The sequence below is a fragment of the Gossypium hirsutum genome, chromosome D11 (assembly GCF_007990345.1).
Source record: "Gossypium hirsutum isolate 1008001.06 chromosome D11, Gossypium_hirsutum_v2.1, whole genome shotgun sequence".
In the NCBI taxonomy this organism is placed as follows: domain Eukaryota; kingdom Viridiplantae; phylum Streptophyta; class Magnoliopsida; order Malvales; family Malvaceae; genus Gossypium; species Gossypium hirsutum.
In genome coordinates this window covers 55,604,679-55,620,700 of record NC_053447.1, presented here as the reverse complement: position 1 = coordinate 55,620,700, position 16,022 = coordinate 55,604,679, and the positions used below count along the sequence as shown (strand labels likewise).

Sequence of the window (16,022 nt, the reverse complement as noted above, 5' to 3'; positions counted from 1 at the left end):
TCACATCTTAATGCAAGATTTACTGCCAGTTGCTCTTCGATGTTGTATGTCTAAGAAGGTGAAGTCTTGTATAATTCAACTATCCAATATAATGAAAGCTATTTGTGGCAAAGTTTTGGATGTTCAAGAACTTCAGAAGGTACAGGATCGAGCCGTTTTGACTTTATGCAACATGGAGAAAATCTTCCCACCTTCCTTCTTCACCATTATAGTTCACTTGATAATCCATCTCCCGCACGAAGCAATTCTTGGCGGACCCATTTTCTATCGATGGATGTATCCCATAGAAAGGTGTTAATTAAAATTTTTAAAATTTTCCTTCATTCACCTCTATGCCTTTAGTTACAACTTTTGATAATGTTGTATATTGTGTTTAGGTTCCTATCCAAATTAAAGTCTTACTACCGCAACAAGCGATATCCAGAAGGATCCATTGCTGAAGGCTACTTGGCAGAGGAATGTATGACCTTTTGATTGAAAACAGGGTCAACTTGGGTTTTGAAAAAAAAAACGGGAGTCGCCACCAATCTTTTTTTTATGAGGTGTGATTGGATCACCTCGAAAAGGGGTTGTTTTTAATAAACGGTTTGATTTTATTAAAACAACAAGTTTGGTCCACGAAATTCAGAAAAACGGGTTCGGGAGTCGGTTACGCACGAGGAAGGATTAGCACCCTCGATACGCCCAAAATTGGTACCTAGTTGATTACTTAATGTCTTAATGTCAAAAATTGAGAACCTTGAAGAATTTTAAAAATACGATCCTTGTATTAAAACGTTGAAAATTTTCAGGAAAAAGGGATATTTCACGTTATTCGAGAAAGAGAATCATATCCAGTAAGTTAGGACACAATGTCTCGAATTCCCGATACGCGAATGAAAAATGCTTATTTAAAAGATATTTTATTATCTCGGGTTTAGAAAATAAATCAGGCCCAGTAAGTTAGGGCACAATCTTTTCTTAATTCCCGAGATCGTTTAAAAACTTGAGTTTGAAAAGATTCGTGTATTTAGATTTATTATGAAAATCGAAACCCAGTAAGTTAGGGTACGATTTTCTCAAATCTAAACACGAAATACTATTTATTCAAAACAAATTTGTTATATCAAATAAAATGAAATACAAAAATCGTAGGAAAAATACGAAAGCCAATAAAATCATAATGCACGCAGAAGTGTAAAAATAATACAAACAATAGGGACAATATAATAAAAATCATACTTATAATCATATAAAATAACAATATATAAACAAATAAATTAAAACATTCATTCAAAATAATAAAGAAAATGAAATAAACAAACAAACAAATCAGATAAATAAAATTAGAAAAAAAAATGTAAAAAGTTGAACATATGTATGCGGAAAGTATGAATCATATATAAATGAGTATATAAATATAAATATATATGTATATTAAGATTATAAAATGAATAATAATAATATATATATATACAGGTATATATGTATATAAACTAAAATATATAAAGTAATATATATGTATATGAATTTAAAAAGTATATAAAAAGGTATATTTTAAATTAAAGGTTGTATGTAAGTATGTATATATATTTATAAAAATGAAAATATGTATATAGATATATGGATATGAATATAAGTTGTAAAATATATATAAAGAAAAATATGTAAGCGTATATATAAGTCATAAAAAAATATATGTATATCATAAAATATATGCATATATATATGTATATATCGAAATTTGAATTAAAAAGATAAGTATAGATAAGTAGATAATAATAATAATAATGATAATAATAATAATAATAATAAAATTGCCAAGATATGGACTAAATCGAAATAAAAACGAAAGTATTGGGCGAAATCGAGATAAAAAAAATAAAAAGGATTAAATTGTGACATGCCGAAAGAGAGGGGGACCAAAATGGTAAATACTCCAAAGCCTCAAAACGCTGTGCTTCGATGGGGTTTGGGTTTGGGTTTGCTGTAAAAATAGGTGTGAATTTGGGCTTTTATTGGGCTGCTGTATTTGTTTTGCTGGTAAGGGTAGGTTTTGGGTGTTGGGTTGTGGTGTGTTGTAATTGGGCCCTGGGTCAAAACTTGGGCTTGTACACTCCGGTAATGCCTCGTACCTTATTCTGGCAAAGAATACGGGTAGGGGGTGTTACAGTGCCGCCTTCGATATTTTGTGTATGAAACACTCCGAAGCCCGACCATCCGCCTATTTATATTAAAAAATACATTATAAATTTAATAATTTTATCAACTTTAAAATAAACTTAATTAAAATTAATAAAAACACAAATTTTCCTTACCATTGCTAATTGTGCGGTGAAAATGTGGTTATCGTCGAAACGAATAAGAGAATTCACTATTTCTCGATATCAAAACGAAAAATTACTAATTATGAAATAATAAACTAAAACTAGAATACTTTTATAAAAAATATTTGGAAATTTAGAACTAAAATATTGAGAGAATTGAAAGATTAGAGAGACTAGAAAGAATTGAGAGAATTGGATTTGAGTGAAAAATCTCAAAATGGGTGGGTATATATAGGTAAAAAAAGTGATCGTGGAGGGGGGTTAATTTTTTACCATTGGGGGGCTTTAAATAAATTTACCATTGTCGATGTTGAAAATTAGCTGTTAAGAATTTTACCATTGGGGGAAACTGCACGCTTTCAACAAAAAAATTTAGCTGAACACAATTTCACGTACCCTCTTCAAACTCGGTCAATTTCCCTAAATTAATTTTTTTTTGGCCTTTTTGGCCAATTCAACCTATATATCCACTTATTTTCTTTACAAACTAATATTGACAACCTTATTATCATTAGTTGAGAAAATTTTAAAATTACAGTTTTTATATATAAGTAAGAACAACTTAGTAAAAAATATTTTAAATAATCTTACATTATGTTAATTAAGCAATAAAATTTTACATTTCATCCAAATAAATTAAACACACTAATCTAACATATTTAAATAATATTACATTTTGATAATTCTATTATATTTTATAAACCAAATGCCTCTTAAAATCATCACCCATTTTAATAAATTTTTATAAGAAAAAAGAGAGTAGTTTTTGGTTTGAAGATAAATAAATTTAACTCCATTGACAAACAGCTAATATGATCTGTTTAAGTTACATTTAAACAAAATTTCTGTTAGTCCAAGGTTTATATGATGAATTACAAGAATACAAAAGCATTTATGAAAGCTAAGTCATGTTAATTTGTGGCTAAATATAAGCTCACATTTCATATCTATCTAATTTTTCAGGTTCGTATTTCATAGTTTCTTTATGGTAACTTTCATGGTGGTTTTATACTTATATTCCATTATAAGCATTGCTTTAATTCAACTCAAATAACCACACCTAATAATCTCCGGATATTGAGTTTAGTAGCAATTTTGACATGGGTAGACTATTAAAATAGTTGCTTTTGTTTGCCTTACGTTACATTTTAGTCACTTATGTTATCGTGTTGTAATGTTTTAGTTACATGTGTAATGATAAGCTGACGTGCCACGTTAAACCATCATTTCAAACGAAAAATTTAAGTTAAATTCTACAATTGGTTTCTATATTTTTTCATTTTGAGCAATTTAATTTTTTCTTTTATATTCTTTTAACTTTATTTTTTTTTCCATTCTCTTTTGCTTCTCCCTATTTTTTCCTCCCTTTTTCATTCATTTTAACGTAGTTTTCCTATATTTTCTATTTGTTAAAACTAGTCCAGAAGCTTGTCTCACTCAAAAAAATTAAATTGTTCAAAACAATAAAAGTATAGAGACTAGTTAAAAGAAATAGAGAAAGAAGGAAAATAGAGAGAGAATCAGAAGAGAATAGAAAAAATTTTAAAAAAAAGAAAAAAATAAATTACACAAAACGAAAAAAAATGAAGACTGATTATATAAATTAACCTAAAATTTTTATTTGAAATGATGATTTAACGTGTTATGTCAATTTACCGTTGCACCGTTAACGACAATTAACGACTCAATGACAAAAATATTATCACGAGATAACGTTGTAATAGGCCATTTTAGCCCGGGCCCAAATACATAAACCTTAAAATAAAAATACAATAAATTACAGACCCAGTTTTAAACCCAATAACACCCTGACCCAATAACCAAATTACAAGCCCAATACCCAAACAACCCAAATTGCTAGCACTAGCCTGTTAGCCCAAAAGAACACAGGGTATAGCAGAAACCCTAAGCAGATTGAAGCAAATCGGCGCCGCAGCAACTGCCCACGTCATGGCAACCGTCTCCACCCACGTTCAGCAATTCCCCACACCCACCATGCACGTTCGTCACCTGCAACAAACCACAAACAGTAGCAATGACTGAATATACGACAACAAATTGTAAAGAGGTTTTAGGCTATAAAAAGCCAATGGATTTATGTAAAAAGGGGAGGAAATTTTTGTACCGAAATAAAAAAGGAAATATACAGAAAAATACTTTTGAAGGTAGGATTTTGTTTTATTTTTCTCTGTTCTTTTACTGCCTTTTTTTTAAGTTATTTTGGTTCTTTTCTTTTTATTTTCTTAAAACAAAACACGAAAAGGGTGAGGGGAGGAGGACTTATCGTCGAGAGATTCGTTGGGCGCTCTCGTTAGCCGTTATCTGGTCGGAAAAGGGAGGAAATTGGAATGGCAGAGGAGGGGTTTTGAGAGGAGTTGCGGCACACCACAAAAATGGCAGAAGGGAATTGATTTTTGGGTTTTAAAATGGGAGTATATAGGGTTCAAAATGGACTATTTTTGCCATTAGTCCTCATGATTTATGGTGCTTTTCAAATTAACTTATTTTTTTGTTCTAAATCTGACTGCACCTTTTATTTTCGTTTCAAATTGGTCCAATAGTGTGCAGCGTTTTAGGGTGGGTTGGAAAATTACTTTTTCGGTCCTTTATCTATTGCACCTGTTTTAATTTACTCCATTTCTTGTTTTTATTTTCAAAATTTGGCATTCAACTTCTGTTTGATATTTTAATTTAGTCATTCATTTGTTTTTTAGTTTATTTTTATTATTTTATTTTTATTGTTTATTTCTGTTAATTATTATTATATTATTATTGTATGTATATATGTGTGCTCATATATATAATATATATTAAATGTTTTAAATATATATGTAGTACGTATTTTGTTATTATTATTATTACAAATTTTTTTATTTTTTATTTGTATATAGTTTATATATATTATATACATTCATATTTTATAATTATTTATATTTTCATGTTTTATAATTCATATGTTTATACAATTTTATAATATGTACATATCATAGATTTTATTATTATTTTATTTTTTCTTAGCCTTATATACATATGTATGCGTATATACTTTTATAATATATATATGTTTTCTATATTTTATGATCCAAATATTTTTATATATACGTATACATAGATATATATTATTCTATACCTTTATAAATATATTTTTAATTTTTTTTATATATACATATGTCCATATTTTTGATAATTACCAATATATTATGTTTATACATTATTATGTTTATTATTTTTTAAAATGCATGTACATTGCATTATTGATTCATTTTCGTGATCTTTGTATGTACATGCATCAACATCTTATCATACTTTTAAAGAAAAATATATTTTGATTTTGGTCAAAATACTTAAATCATCATTTTTTTTAATTTTTTTTAAATATTTGGCAATCATGATTCTCGAGAAAGATCGTGTCCTAACTTACTGGATCGTGATCATTTTTCGATGAATTTAGAAAGCTAAGTATTTATTTTACAATAAATTCGCAATTTTCAAATAAAACCTTATTCTCTGGAATTCAAAATGTCGGGTCCTAACTTACTGGTCGTGACATTTCGTTATCTCGAAATAAGAATTTCTAAAACAAAAAGCAATATTCGGTATTTTGAAAATATAAAATATTGTGCCCTAACTTACTGGGTGTGGTGTTTTATTTCTTTGAAATGAGAATGTTTTGTCATTTTAAATCCATTCACGGGTTAAAAATTTCTATTTAAAATCTTTTCAAATTTTTGACATCAAGACATAAAATAATCAAATTTGGTACCGATTTTTGGGCGTCACGAGGGTGCTAACCCTTCCTCGTGCGTAACTGACTCCCGAACCTATTTTCTCAAATTTTGCAGACCAGAATTGTTTTTTTTTTGGTGAGCCGATCACACCTTAATAAAGGATCGGTGGCGACTCCAATTTTTGTTTTTAAAGTCGATAACTTATTTTTGTTTTCAAAAAATGGTTTCGACAAACGTAAGTGACTAAAAACATAACATTTCAAACATAAGTGACTAAAATATAACTTAAAGAAAATAAAAGTGATTATTTTAATAATTTATCCAATGTTAAAAAAAAAGTTTTTTAAACTATTGCAATCCAAAAAGAATAAGCAAGACATAATATAAAATTTCACCCAATATGCATGCATGACCATATCTAAAATTATATAAAATAAATAATTAATGTCTCATATTTTCTCACTTAAAATTTACCCTTTTTTTAGGGTTAATGTTCATTTTTAGAAAGTGTAATTAATATATAATTATATTTATAAAATTTTAAAACTTCAATAATTATTAAATAATTCAACAGTTTCAACGTGTTGTGTTTGTATTAGTACATTTTAACATTACGAATTATATCAGGTCAATATGATCATAATTATTATTATTAATCTAAATTGATGTGGTACCTTCATAACTTTTTTTTTTTTGCCTAAAATGGCATTTCATTATAATCTAAAAATTTACAATATTCACAAGGAAATTTATATGGTTTATTGACTTTTCTCAAAATAAATTTTAGGAGAAAAATATTTCTGAATAAGTTATTTTTAAGAGAAATTTATTTCTCCTAAATAAAAAAATGGCCTCAAAAATATTTTCTAGAAGTTAAATTATTTTTCTATTTATAGGTTGAGAAAAAATTACGAGTAATTTTAAGTATTATCATAAAAGAAATATATATATAATTATAATTAAATTATTAAAAAAAATGGTAGAAAATTACGAAATCAATGGGCATGACCAGTGGGCAAAATGGGCAGCAAAAGTCAAAAGATAATCAATCAAGGAAGGTCCGGAACAGATCATAAAACCAGATACGTGTCAGTAACAAACCGAATCTTCTTTGTTTTTGTTTTTGCCCATATCACCTAACGTATCTCTTTTTTCCCTACTTGTACGGCGTAGATTTCATCTCTTCATTATATACTTATAATAATCATCATCTAAAACTCTCTCTTATGCTCTCCTTTCTCATAAATTTCGATTTCTCTTCTTTTTGATGATTGGATTTTTGTTGAGGGACATCGGACATGTTGTCGATGAACAACGGAGTGACCATCTCTAGGGATTCCACCTACGGAGGCAGTGTCGTCGATCGTACTGATGTTATTTCCGACGCTCCGGCACTGGCTTCCGGCAAAGCTTCCATTTATGGGGCGAAACATGAGCCGGCTTCATCCCTTGGTATTGTGCCTCATAGAGGACCTGATTCACTTGAAGGTTCGCTTTTCTCTCTCTACCTTTTTTCCCTGGTTTTCGATTTTTGATTATAAAGTTTTTATTTAAATTAAAATTGTGTTTTTTCAGCTAGATTCTCCTTTTCTTTTAACGATATATGATTTTAGATTTTTACTATCCTAAGGTTTTAGATTTTTAGGGTTTCTTTTGTATTACGATTATATATAGTTTCTTTTGTATCACGATTATATGTATTCATAATTCTTCAAAACTAAAATCAGTTAAGACTTTTTGGAAGAGTTTATTGTATAATTTTTATTTTAAATTATTAAATGATTGAAATTTTGATCGGTATAATGTTCTTTAATTGCTTGTGCGGATGTTGGTTTGGTTTTGATGCAGTTGATGAAGATATGCAGTTGGCTCTAGCTCATCAATTGTACAAATCTGGAAACTACAAACAAGCATTGGATCATAGCAATGCTGTTTACGACCAGAATTCGCTTCGTACTGATAATCTACTTCTTTTGGGTGCTATTTATTATCAGGTTAAGAAGTTGCCTTTTCTGTCTCTTATTCTTTTAGAAGATTTTGATTTTGTAGTTTTATAATCCTACTGTGTATGCCTCAGTTGCATGATTACGACATGTGCATTGCCAAAAATGAAGAAGCCCTTCGAATTCAGCCTCGTTTTGCCGAGTGTTATGGAAACATGGCAAATGCTTGGAAGGTACTTATTAATCTTCACATCAATCCTTTCCAGCTAAAGTAAAATTTATATCTTAAGAACTAGGGGTTTTTGAAGAACTGATGAAGGTTTATTTTTGCTCTAATATGTAGGAAAAAGGCGATGTTGATGTTGCCATTCGGTACTATATGATTGCAATTGAGGTTTGTATATGGTTATGGAACTTCAGTTTTGCCACTAAAGCATTGTCTCCCTCCTTTGCTATTGAAATCTTTTGTCTGTTTACTGATCTTTGGTTAAACTTTTATTGGTGCAGCTTCGCCCTAACTTTGCTGATGCATGGTCAAATTTAGCTAGTGCTTACATGCGAAAAAGAAGATTTAATGAGGCCGCACAGTGTTGCCGTCAGGCTCTGCAATTAAATCCTCTATTGGTATATTTTGATCTGGTTTTATGTTATTTTAATCCAATTAAATGCTCTAATTTTTAAATTAACTGGAAGTCCTACATTTCATTTTCTTTTGTTTTTTTTGTTCCTTTACCTTGTTAACAACTGAGGCATGGCTAGTTTCAATAAGATTTTATGACCAATATCTTTTAATTGCCCTACAGGTGGATGCTCATAGTAACCTTGGAAATCTAATGAAGGCACAAGGTCTGGCTCAAGAAGTAAGTGTCAAGGATTAAATTCTTCTACAATTTGATAGCCAACTCCATAAGTAGTACAGAAATGTGAATTCTTGGGCTGAATTATTTAACTGATGTACTCATGCCCTTGGCAAGTCCAATGTTGAACACCTGCAATTAGAATTTTGGTTGGACCTCCTTCTATCCATATTTGGAGGAAGTGGTCTAATCTTTTGTCCAGTGTGAGCGTGTATAGTCATTGCTGGATTAACCTGGCCTAGATTCTTACCATCCTGCCAAACAGAATGTGAGGGGAAAACATCCTTACTAGATCTAGATTTTCTAGTGTTCTTTGTCAGGTAAGTTACTGATGGAAGTAATTCATGTGTGGAACTGTGTCTCGATATCACAGTTCTGTACAGATATCAAGTTGTTTTCTTCAGGCCAGGGGATCAGATGATGATTGCTCTTGTTGTAACTTCCATCTGCAAAGACTCGAAATTGTCAGAATCTAACATTTTGTGCAGGCATACAGTTGTTATCTTGAGGCTCTTCGGATACAGCCAACTTTTGCCATTGCATGGTCAAACCTTGCCGGTCTTTTCATGGATTCAGGTGACTTAAATCGAGCCCTTCAGTATTACAAGGTATGCTGAATCTTGTTTCCATCATTGTTTCTTTTGTTGTTTTTATCTGTAATTTTCATTGTTCTGCTTGCTTGGATATGACTTTTTCCCTGTGCTTTCTTTCTTGAGAAGTTTCTGTGAGATATAATGTTCACGTTTTTTAATTTTAAGAACTATTTTATATTCGCAAATTTCAAATGCAGGAAGCTGTTAAACTCAAACCTGCGTTTCCTGAGGCTTATTTAAATCTTGGGAATATTTACAAGGTAAGCCTTCGTGCCCTGTGCTCGTAATGCTCTGGGTCACTGCTAGTCCATGGACTGGTCTTTCTGTATCGGAGAAAAAACAATATATCTTGTTTTTGCCTTTCCAGGCTTTGGCAATGCCTCAGGAGGCTATTGTCTGTTATCAGCGAGCTGTTCAGACTCGGCCTAACTATCCAGTAGCTTTGGGTAAGTGCTGCTACTTCACCTTAGTCAACTATACCTTCTCTTTATGAAGGTTGAAATCTTCAGATGAGTTGCATCTGGCTGCTGCTTGATTGCAGATACATATGTTTTATTTCTCCTGATGTATTTAGGTAAATGACTAAAGTCAACAATACTTGTTTTATTTTTCTTCGAAACTATGATTTATTTTGTGCGGTGGTTTCTCTTATAATTTTCTAATTTCTTGTTTTCTCTACCTCACATAGTGACCTCAAAATGTTAAAAGATATTCTTTTTAATTTATGTTATTGGGGTACCAAGTTATGTGATTCTATGGTGCAGGGAATCTGGCTAGTACATACTATGAGCGAGGACAGCTGGATTTGGCAATCCACCATTATAAGCAAGCTATTGCCTATGATCAAAGATTTGTGGAAGCTTACAACAATTTGGTTGGTTTTCTTTGTGTCAGATTGTAAACATTATAGTTAATCCTAAGCTTTTGCTTTTTAAGTTTGCTAACTTGAATATGTTTTTAATTATTGACTTGAAGGGAAATGCATTGAAAGATGTGGGTCGTGTTGATGAGGCAATTCAATGCTATAATGTAGGTTTTTCTGGTAATCTAAGTTCTATTTTCTCATTTACAGTTATTGATCTTTTGAACTTACCATTTTTCATTGCTGGTGAAGCAATGTCTCACATTGCAACCCAACCATCCGCAAGCACTTACCAACTTAGGGAATATATATATGGAATGGTACGCTATCCTTGAAGATCAAAATTTAGCTTTTGATGAGTTTTTGGTGAATGGTATTTTTACCAGATATTTTGGAATTCTAGGAACATGGTTGGTGCTGCTGCTTCTTACTATAAGGCTACATTGGCTGTGACGACAGGGTTGTCTGCTCCATTCAATAACCTTGCCGTAATCTATAAGCAACAGGTTGTTCTTTGGTGTTCAATTTTCTGTTTTTCTTTTGATGCTATGTTAAGGAGTTCCACCTTTCTTTTGGCTCTATTATTTATGGAGTATTTTATTTTTACCATAGGGAAATCACATGGAAGCTATATCTTGTTACAATGAGGTTTTACGGATTGATCCATTGGCAGCTGATGGACTTGTAAATAGGGGTAACACTTACAAGGAGATTGGTAGAGTGAGTGAAGCAATTCAAGATTATATTTGTGCTATTAATATCCAGCCAAATATGGCTGAAGCCCATGCAAATCTGGCTTCTGCTTATAAGGATAGGTAATTTTTTTTCTATAATTTCTTTTAATGGTCACATTCCTTGGCATCCATTTGTAAGGATCAGTAGCATCTTATGGGACTCTTGGGGAAGAAAGGTGTTTGTTTTCCTAAATTTAAACAATGTTTTCATTTGGAAATTTTTTCCAACTTCTTAGCAATGTCTTTGAGCTTTCTGTCCCTTGCCCTTTGCTAATGAATAATGATGCTTTAGTTTAGATTCTTATTCTTTGTTTGGTGTAGATTTTTATCATTTTAGTTTATTGCATTCCCTGCACTAGGGGTTGAATATCAATAAAACTTAATGTGAGCCATCATCCTTGTATAGTTGATTGCACTTTTTGAATATTAGTAAATCCTAAAATCTACTTCATCATATAGGCTTTTATTGATTAACCATTATAGCTCAGAAAGGTGGTGGATTGATTTTCATCCAAAATGAGGAAAAACAAATTTGATGCATCCTACTCTTGTCAATGTAGATTTATAATGTATGATTCTTTCTATTGGGGTTAAAGAAATGCCTTTTTACTAGCAATTCTTTGATTCTGAATTTGGTTTACTTGTAAATTTTAATACAGTGGACATGTGGAGGCTGCTGTCAAAAGCTATAAGCAGGCATTGCTTCTTCGACCAGATTTTCCTGAAGCTACTTGTAACCTCCTACATACGTTACAGGTACTATGGCTTGAAGTTCAATGCACTATGGAATTAATATCTACACAAAAACTACATTTACATGCAGGGGATATCATTTTATGTAGTAGTAGGAAGCACTTTGTGGACATGCTGTTTCTTTCAGGGCATTCAACCTTTTCTAAGTGATCATATTCTTTGTATATGCCTGACTCTTAAGAGTAATCACTCATTGAATGAATTAAGGTCAAGACTTATGCAGCTTGCTTCATTAATTATCTTGTGGAATTGCTTCCTTGGAACTTGATCTTACTTCAAAGTAACTTAGTTTATTTACAGGCTTTTGTAGAGAGACCTATTGAATTGGGATCAGCTGATCTAATTTGATTTTTATATTTTTAGTGTGTGTGCTGCTGGGAGGATCGGGATAAAATGTTCACTGAAGTTGAGGGCATCATCCGAAGGCAGATTAATGTGAGTATTGATATGCATGCATCTTTTTCGTATTCCTAGTATTTTATGTTATTCCATTTCCATTGTTTTTAAGATTGGAACTACTTCAATTAGTATTTCCTTTTTCAGTGCAATTAACCACAAAACTTCTTTATCTCAGATGTCAGTTCTTCCTAGTGTGCAACCTTTCCATGCTATAGCATATCCCATTGATCCAATGCTTGCACTTGATATTAGGTATAAACTTCTTTTCGTAGTACCATATGTAATTTTGCTGCAGTGAACTAGAGTTTTTCAGTAACATCTCTTCCCTTCTCTTGCAGCCGTAAATATGCTGCTCATTGCTCTTTGATTGCATCTCGTTTTGCTCTTCCTCCTTTCAACCATCCTGCTCCAATTCCTATTAAGCAAGATTGTGGAAATCAGAGGCTAAAGATTGGTTATGTAAGCAGTGATTTTGGCAATCACCCCTTGTCACACCTCATGGGATCGGTATTTGGCATGCACAACAGAGAGAATGTAGAGGTTGTTCTCTTTCTTTTTTTTTTTTTGGGGGGGGGGAGGGTTGGGGGTGGGGGTTGGGGGTAATCTTATTATACTAGAAGTTTGTGGCCATGATTGACATCAAAACATGGTGTTTGCAGGTATTTTGCTATGCCTTGAGTCAAAATGATGGCACTGAATGGAGACAGCGTATCCAGTCTGAGGCTGAGCATTTTATAGATGTCTCTTCCATGTCATCAGATGTGATCGCTAAAATGATTAACAAGGATGGAATACAGATCCTTATCAACCTGAATGGGTATACTAAGGTTAATATGATCAATTTTCTCATCCTTTGTGGAACCTAATTTTATTTTCAGAGTCTAGCTGTTTTGATTGATGTGATATTATGAAATGATAATAAAAATGAACCCAAGTTCTTTTCTTTTCCTTGATTTATTTGGGTTGATATTTTATTAATAATATAAGGTGGTTAAAGTCTTATATTTTTACATTTCTGTAGTATCAACTTTATGTAATTCCAATATGAAATGATTGTGCTGCTCAATAATACAGGGTGCAAGGAATGAAATTTTTGCCATGCAGCCAGCACCTATACAGGTTTCATATATGGGATTCCCTGGGACTACCGGGGCAGATTACATTGATTACTTGGTCAGTGATGAGGTAATAGCTGGTGCTTCACATAAACCTTCAATGATTCATATGTTCTTCATCTAACCTGCTATTTCTTTGCTTCCAGTTTGTTTCACCTTTGCGCTATGCACATATTTATTCTGAGAAACTGGTCCATCTCCCTCATTGCTACTTTGTGAATGATTATAAGCAGGTGATTTTTTTTAAAAAAATTTGTAATAAAACAGAATCTATTCCCTGCGAGTAGAATCTCATGACAGTGAAGGCCTGATTCTTTAACTTTTATTCTTTGCAGAAAAATCGTGATGTGTTGGATCCACATTGTCAGCACAAGCGATCTGACTATGGTCTTCCTGAAGATAAATTTATTTTTGCATGTTTCAACCAATTGTATAAAATGGATCCTGAAATCTTTAATACTTGGTAATATGATGATGATCACCGAGTTTAATGAAAGTAATATTCTTATTTTGTCATTTCACTCACTTCTTTTATAAATTCAGGTGTAATATTCTTAAGCGTGTACCAAATAGTGCACTTTGGCTCCTCAGATTCCCAGCTGCTGGAGAAACGAGACTGCGAGCATGTAGGTTCTGCATTCATGTTTTCTTTGACGAACGAAGCCTTCATAATATTGAGTTCTTTTTATTGTTATTGTTATTATTATTTTTATTGATGTTGATCTTTATTTCAGATGCTGCTGCACAAGGGGTACAGCCAGAGCAAATAATTTTCACAGATGTTGCAATGAAACATGAACATATCAGGCGCAGTGCTTTAGCTGATCTCTGTCTCGACACGTAAGTATTCTCTTCCCTGCTGTCTTTAACAATTTTATTTTGTTCTGCAGTTCAGTAATGATGGTTCCATTGTTATTCTTCATAGCCCTTTATGCAATGCACATACTACTGGCACGGATGTGTTATGGGCTGGTTTACCTATGGTGACTCTACCCCTTGAGAAAATGGCTACAAGGGTTGCTGGTTCACTTTGTCTCGCTACTGGTTTGGGGGAGGAGATGATTGTGAACAGGTAGGTTTTTAACATTGTCCTTGGAGAGTGTGTATGCGTGTATACTATACATACGCTGTAATATGTTTTCCTATTAAATCTTTATGTTATGATAGTTTCTTCCTGCATTTTACAGTATGAAGGAATATGAAGAAAGGGCTGTCTCGTTGGCATTAAATAGGCTGAAGCTTCAGGCTCTTACCAATAAACTCAAGGCAGCTCGTTTAACTTGCCCTCTTTTCGACACAGCACGCTGGGTAAAGCTTAATTAACGTCGCAGGTTATTATTTTCTGCATTAGATATTGTTATAAATGCTTAACAATTTTGGTTATAAACCATGGCAGGTGCGGAATTTGGAGAGGTCATACTTCAAAATGTGGAATCTGTATTGCTCAGGGCAGCAGCCCCAGCACTTCAAAGTCACTGAAAATGACTTTGATTTCCCTTATAATAGATAGGAACAAACGAGGATTGTAGATAAAAATTAAGAGGATATAGAAGAACCAGAAATCCTACTTAGGAATAAAGATAATCACAATGTTAATGAGATTTATTTCTGATATTTACATCTTATAGGTGGCAATGTGATTTTACTGAGATGAGTTTGAGGTACTATCAGACTTTATTTACCTGATTATTCATGTGGTTTTGGAATTGAGATTGAAGAAATGTTACAGAAGATCATGTATCTTACATGATTTATTGACCTCAGAAAAAGTTGGGTGTAACCCTGAGCACAGTTGGCTCAACCCAAATTCAATGAATGAGGGCTAAATTAATGCCAATCATGTAGATGGTTTTTTTCTTTTTCATGTGATGGCAACAGAATAATCTCATGAGCACGTTGACCAAAGCTTTTGGATGGGACAGGCTTTGACACATCCCTGCACAGTCCAGTATAATAAAAGGTTTTTCCCCCATCTCTGTCTCGAGCATTGTTGATTGAAAGTTGAGGCAACCTTTGGTTGGGTGCGTGAGGCAATTGCCATCTTCCTCAGCAGGTGGTAACTCCCTGTTTCTATTAAAATGTGTAATTTGCATGCCTAAGTGCTACCTATAAGTAAATTGAAATCAGCGCATTGTTTATGAAGCTGATAAAGATAGCAAAGATATGCATGGAAACATCGACATCGAAGTTGAGATATCTCAAAAAATATGATAGGTTCCGTATGTTAATAGTTACTTATTCATCCCTCTTCAAGAGAATTAAAAGCGGGAATACGAATGACTTATTAACGAAAATAAAAAGAAAAGCAGACCTCCCCGGCTGTCGCAGAAAACCTTGAGCTGAACCCAACCAATTTGATAAATGGGTTTTATTTTGATGGGCCGGGCAGGTATCAGCTGCTAGGAATTTGCGATGGAGAAATGTTCAATCAAAGTTTTTAAATTATGGACAATTATTACATTTTCACAAAAAAAGGTTTTTAAATTATTTTTCAAAGATATGGTTGAGGTTTGATTGGGCTTTGGATTAGAGGAGGTATTAGCAACTTGAATAAAAGTAAAGAGATCATGTACATAGTACAAGAAGCTTTTATAGAACTTGACCCATTTTAATAGTGCTATGATGTAGGAATTCAAAAATATTTAACGCATTCACTTTAACGATAGTAATTAACAGTGTGGGAGTACGAATACGATAAAAGTGAAAAACCAAATTAAATAAATTAAAGTAAA

The 16,022-nt window shown here is 32.3% G+C and overlaps 1 protein-coding gene across 4 annotated transcripts; it reads left to right on the top strand.

The window, feature by feature from the left end:
- The first annotated feature begins 7,100 nt into the window (after positions 1-7,100).
- Positions 7,101-15,021, top strand: LOC107963096 (probable UDP-N-acetylglucosamine--peptide N-acetylglucosaminyltransferase SEC). 4 transcript variants are annotated; one of them, XM_041104167.1, is made up of 28 exons: positions 7,142-7,522; positions 7,883-8,028; positions 8,112-8,210; positions 8,321-8,371; positions 8,485-8,601; positions 8,781-8,837; positions 9,323-9,442; positions 9,625-9,687; positions 9,795-9,873; positions 9,969-10,001; positions 10,192-10,301; positions 10,403-10,456; positions 10,542-10,609; positions 10,693-10,795; positions 10,902-11,104; positions 11,683-11,779; positions 12,140-12,211; positions 12,351-12,427; positions 12,514-12,715; positions 12,835-13,002; positions 13,250-13,360; positions 13,437-13,523; positions 13,626-13,753; positions 13,834-13,916; positions 14,025-14,130; positions 14,216-14,362; positions 14,478-14,598; positions 14,687-15,021. In XM_041104167.1, the coding sequence occupies exons 1-28, from the start codon at positions 7,333-7,335 to the stop codon at positions 14,798-14,800; spliced, it is 3,006 nt and encodes a 1,001-aa protein (XP_040960101.1). In that variant the 5' UTR covers positions 7,142-7,332; the 3' UTR covers positions 14,801-15,021. The 4 variants fall into 4 exon arrangements, with proteins under 4 accessions (XP_040960102.1, XP_040960104.1, XP_040960101.1 ...); XM_041104168.1 differs by lacking the exon at positions 9,969-10,001 and having other exon boundaries at positions 7,101-7,522; XM_041104169.1 differs by lacking the exon at positions 10,542-10,609 and having other exon boundaries at positions 10,676-10,795.
- The last annotated feature ends 1,001 nt before the right edge of the window (positions 15,022-16,022 follow it).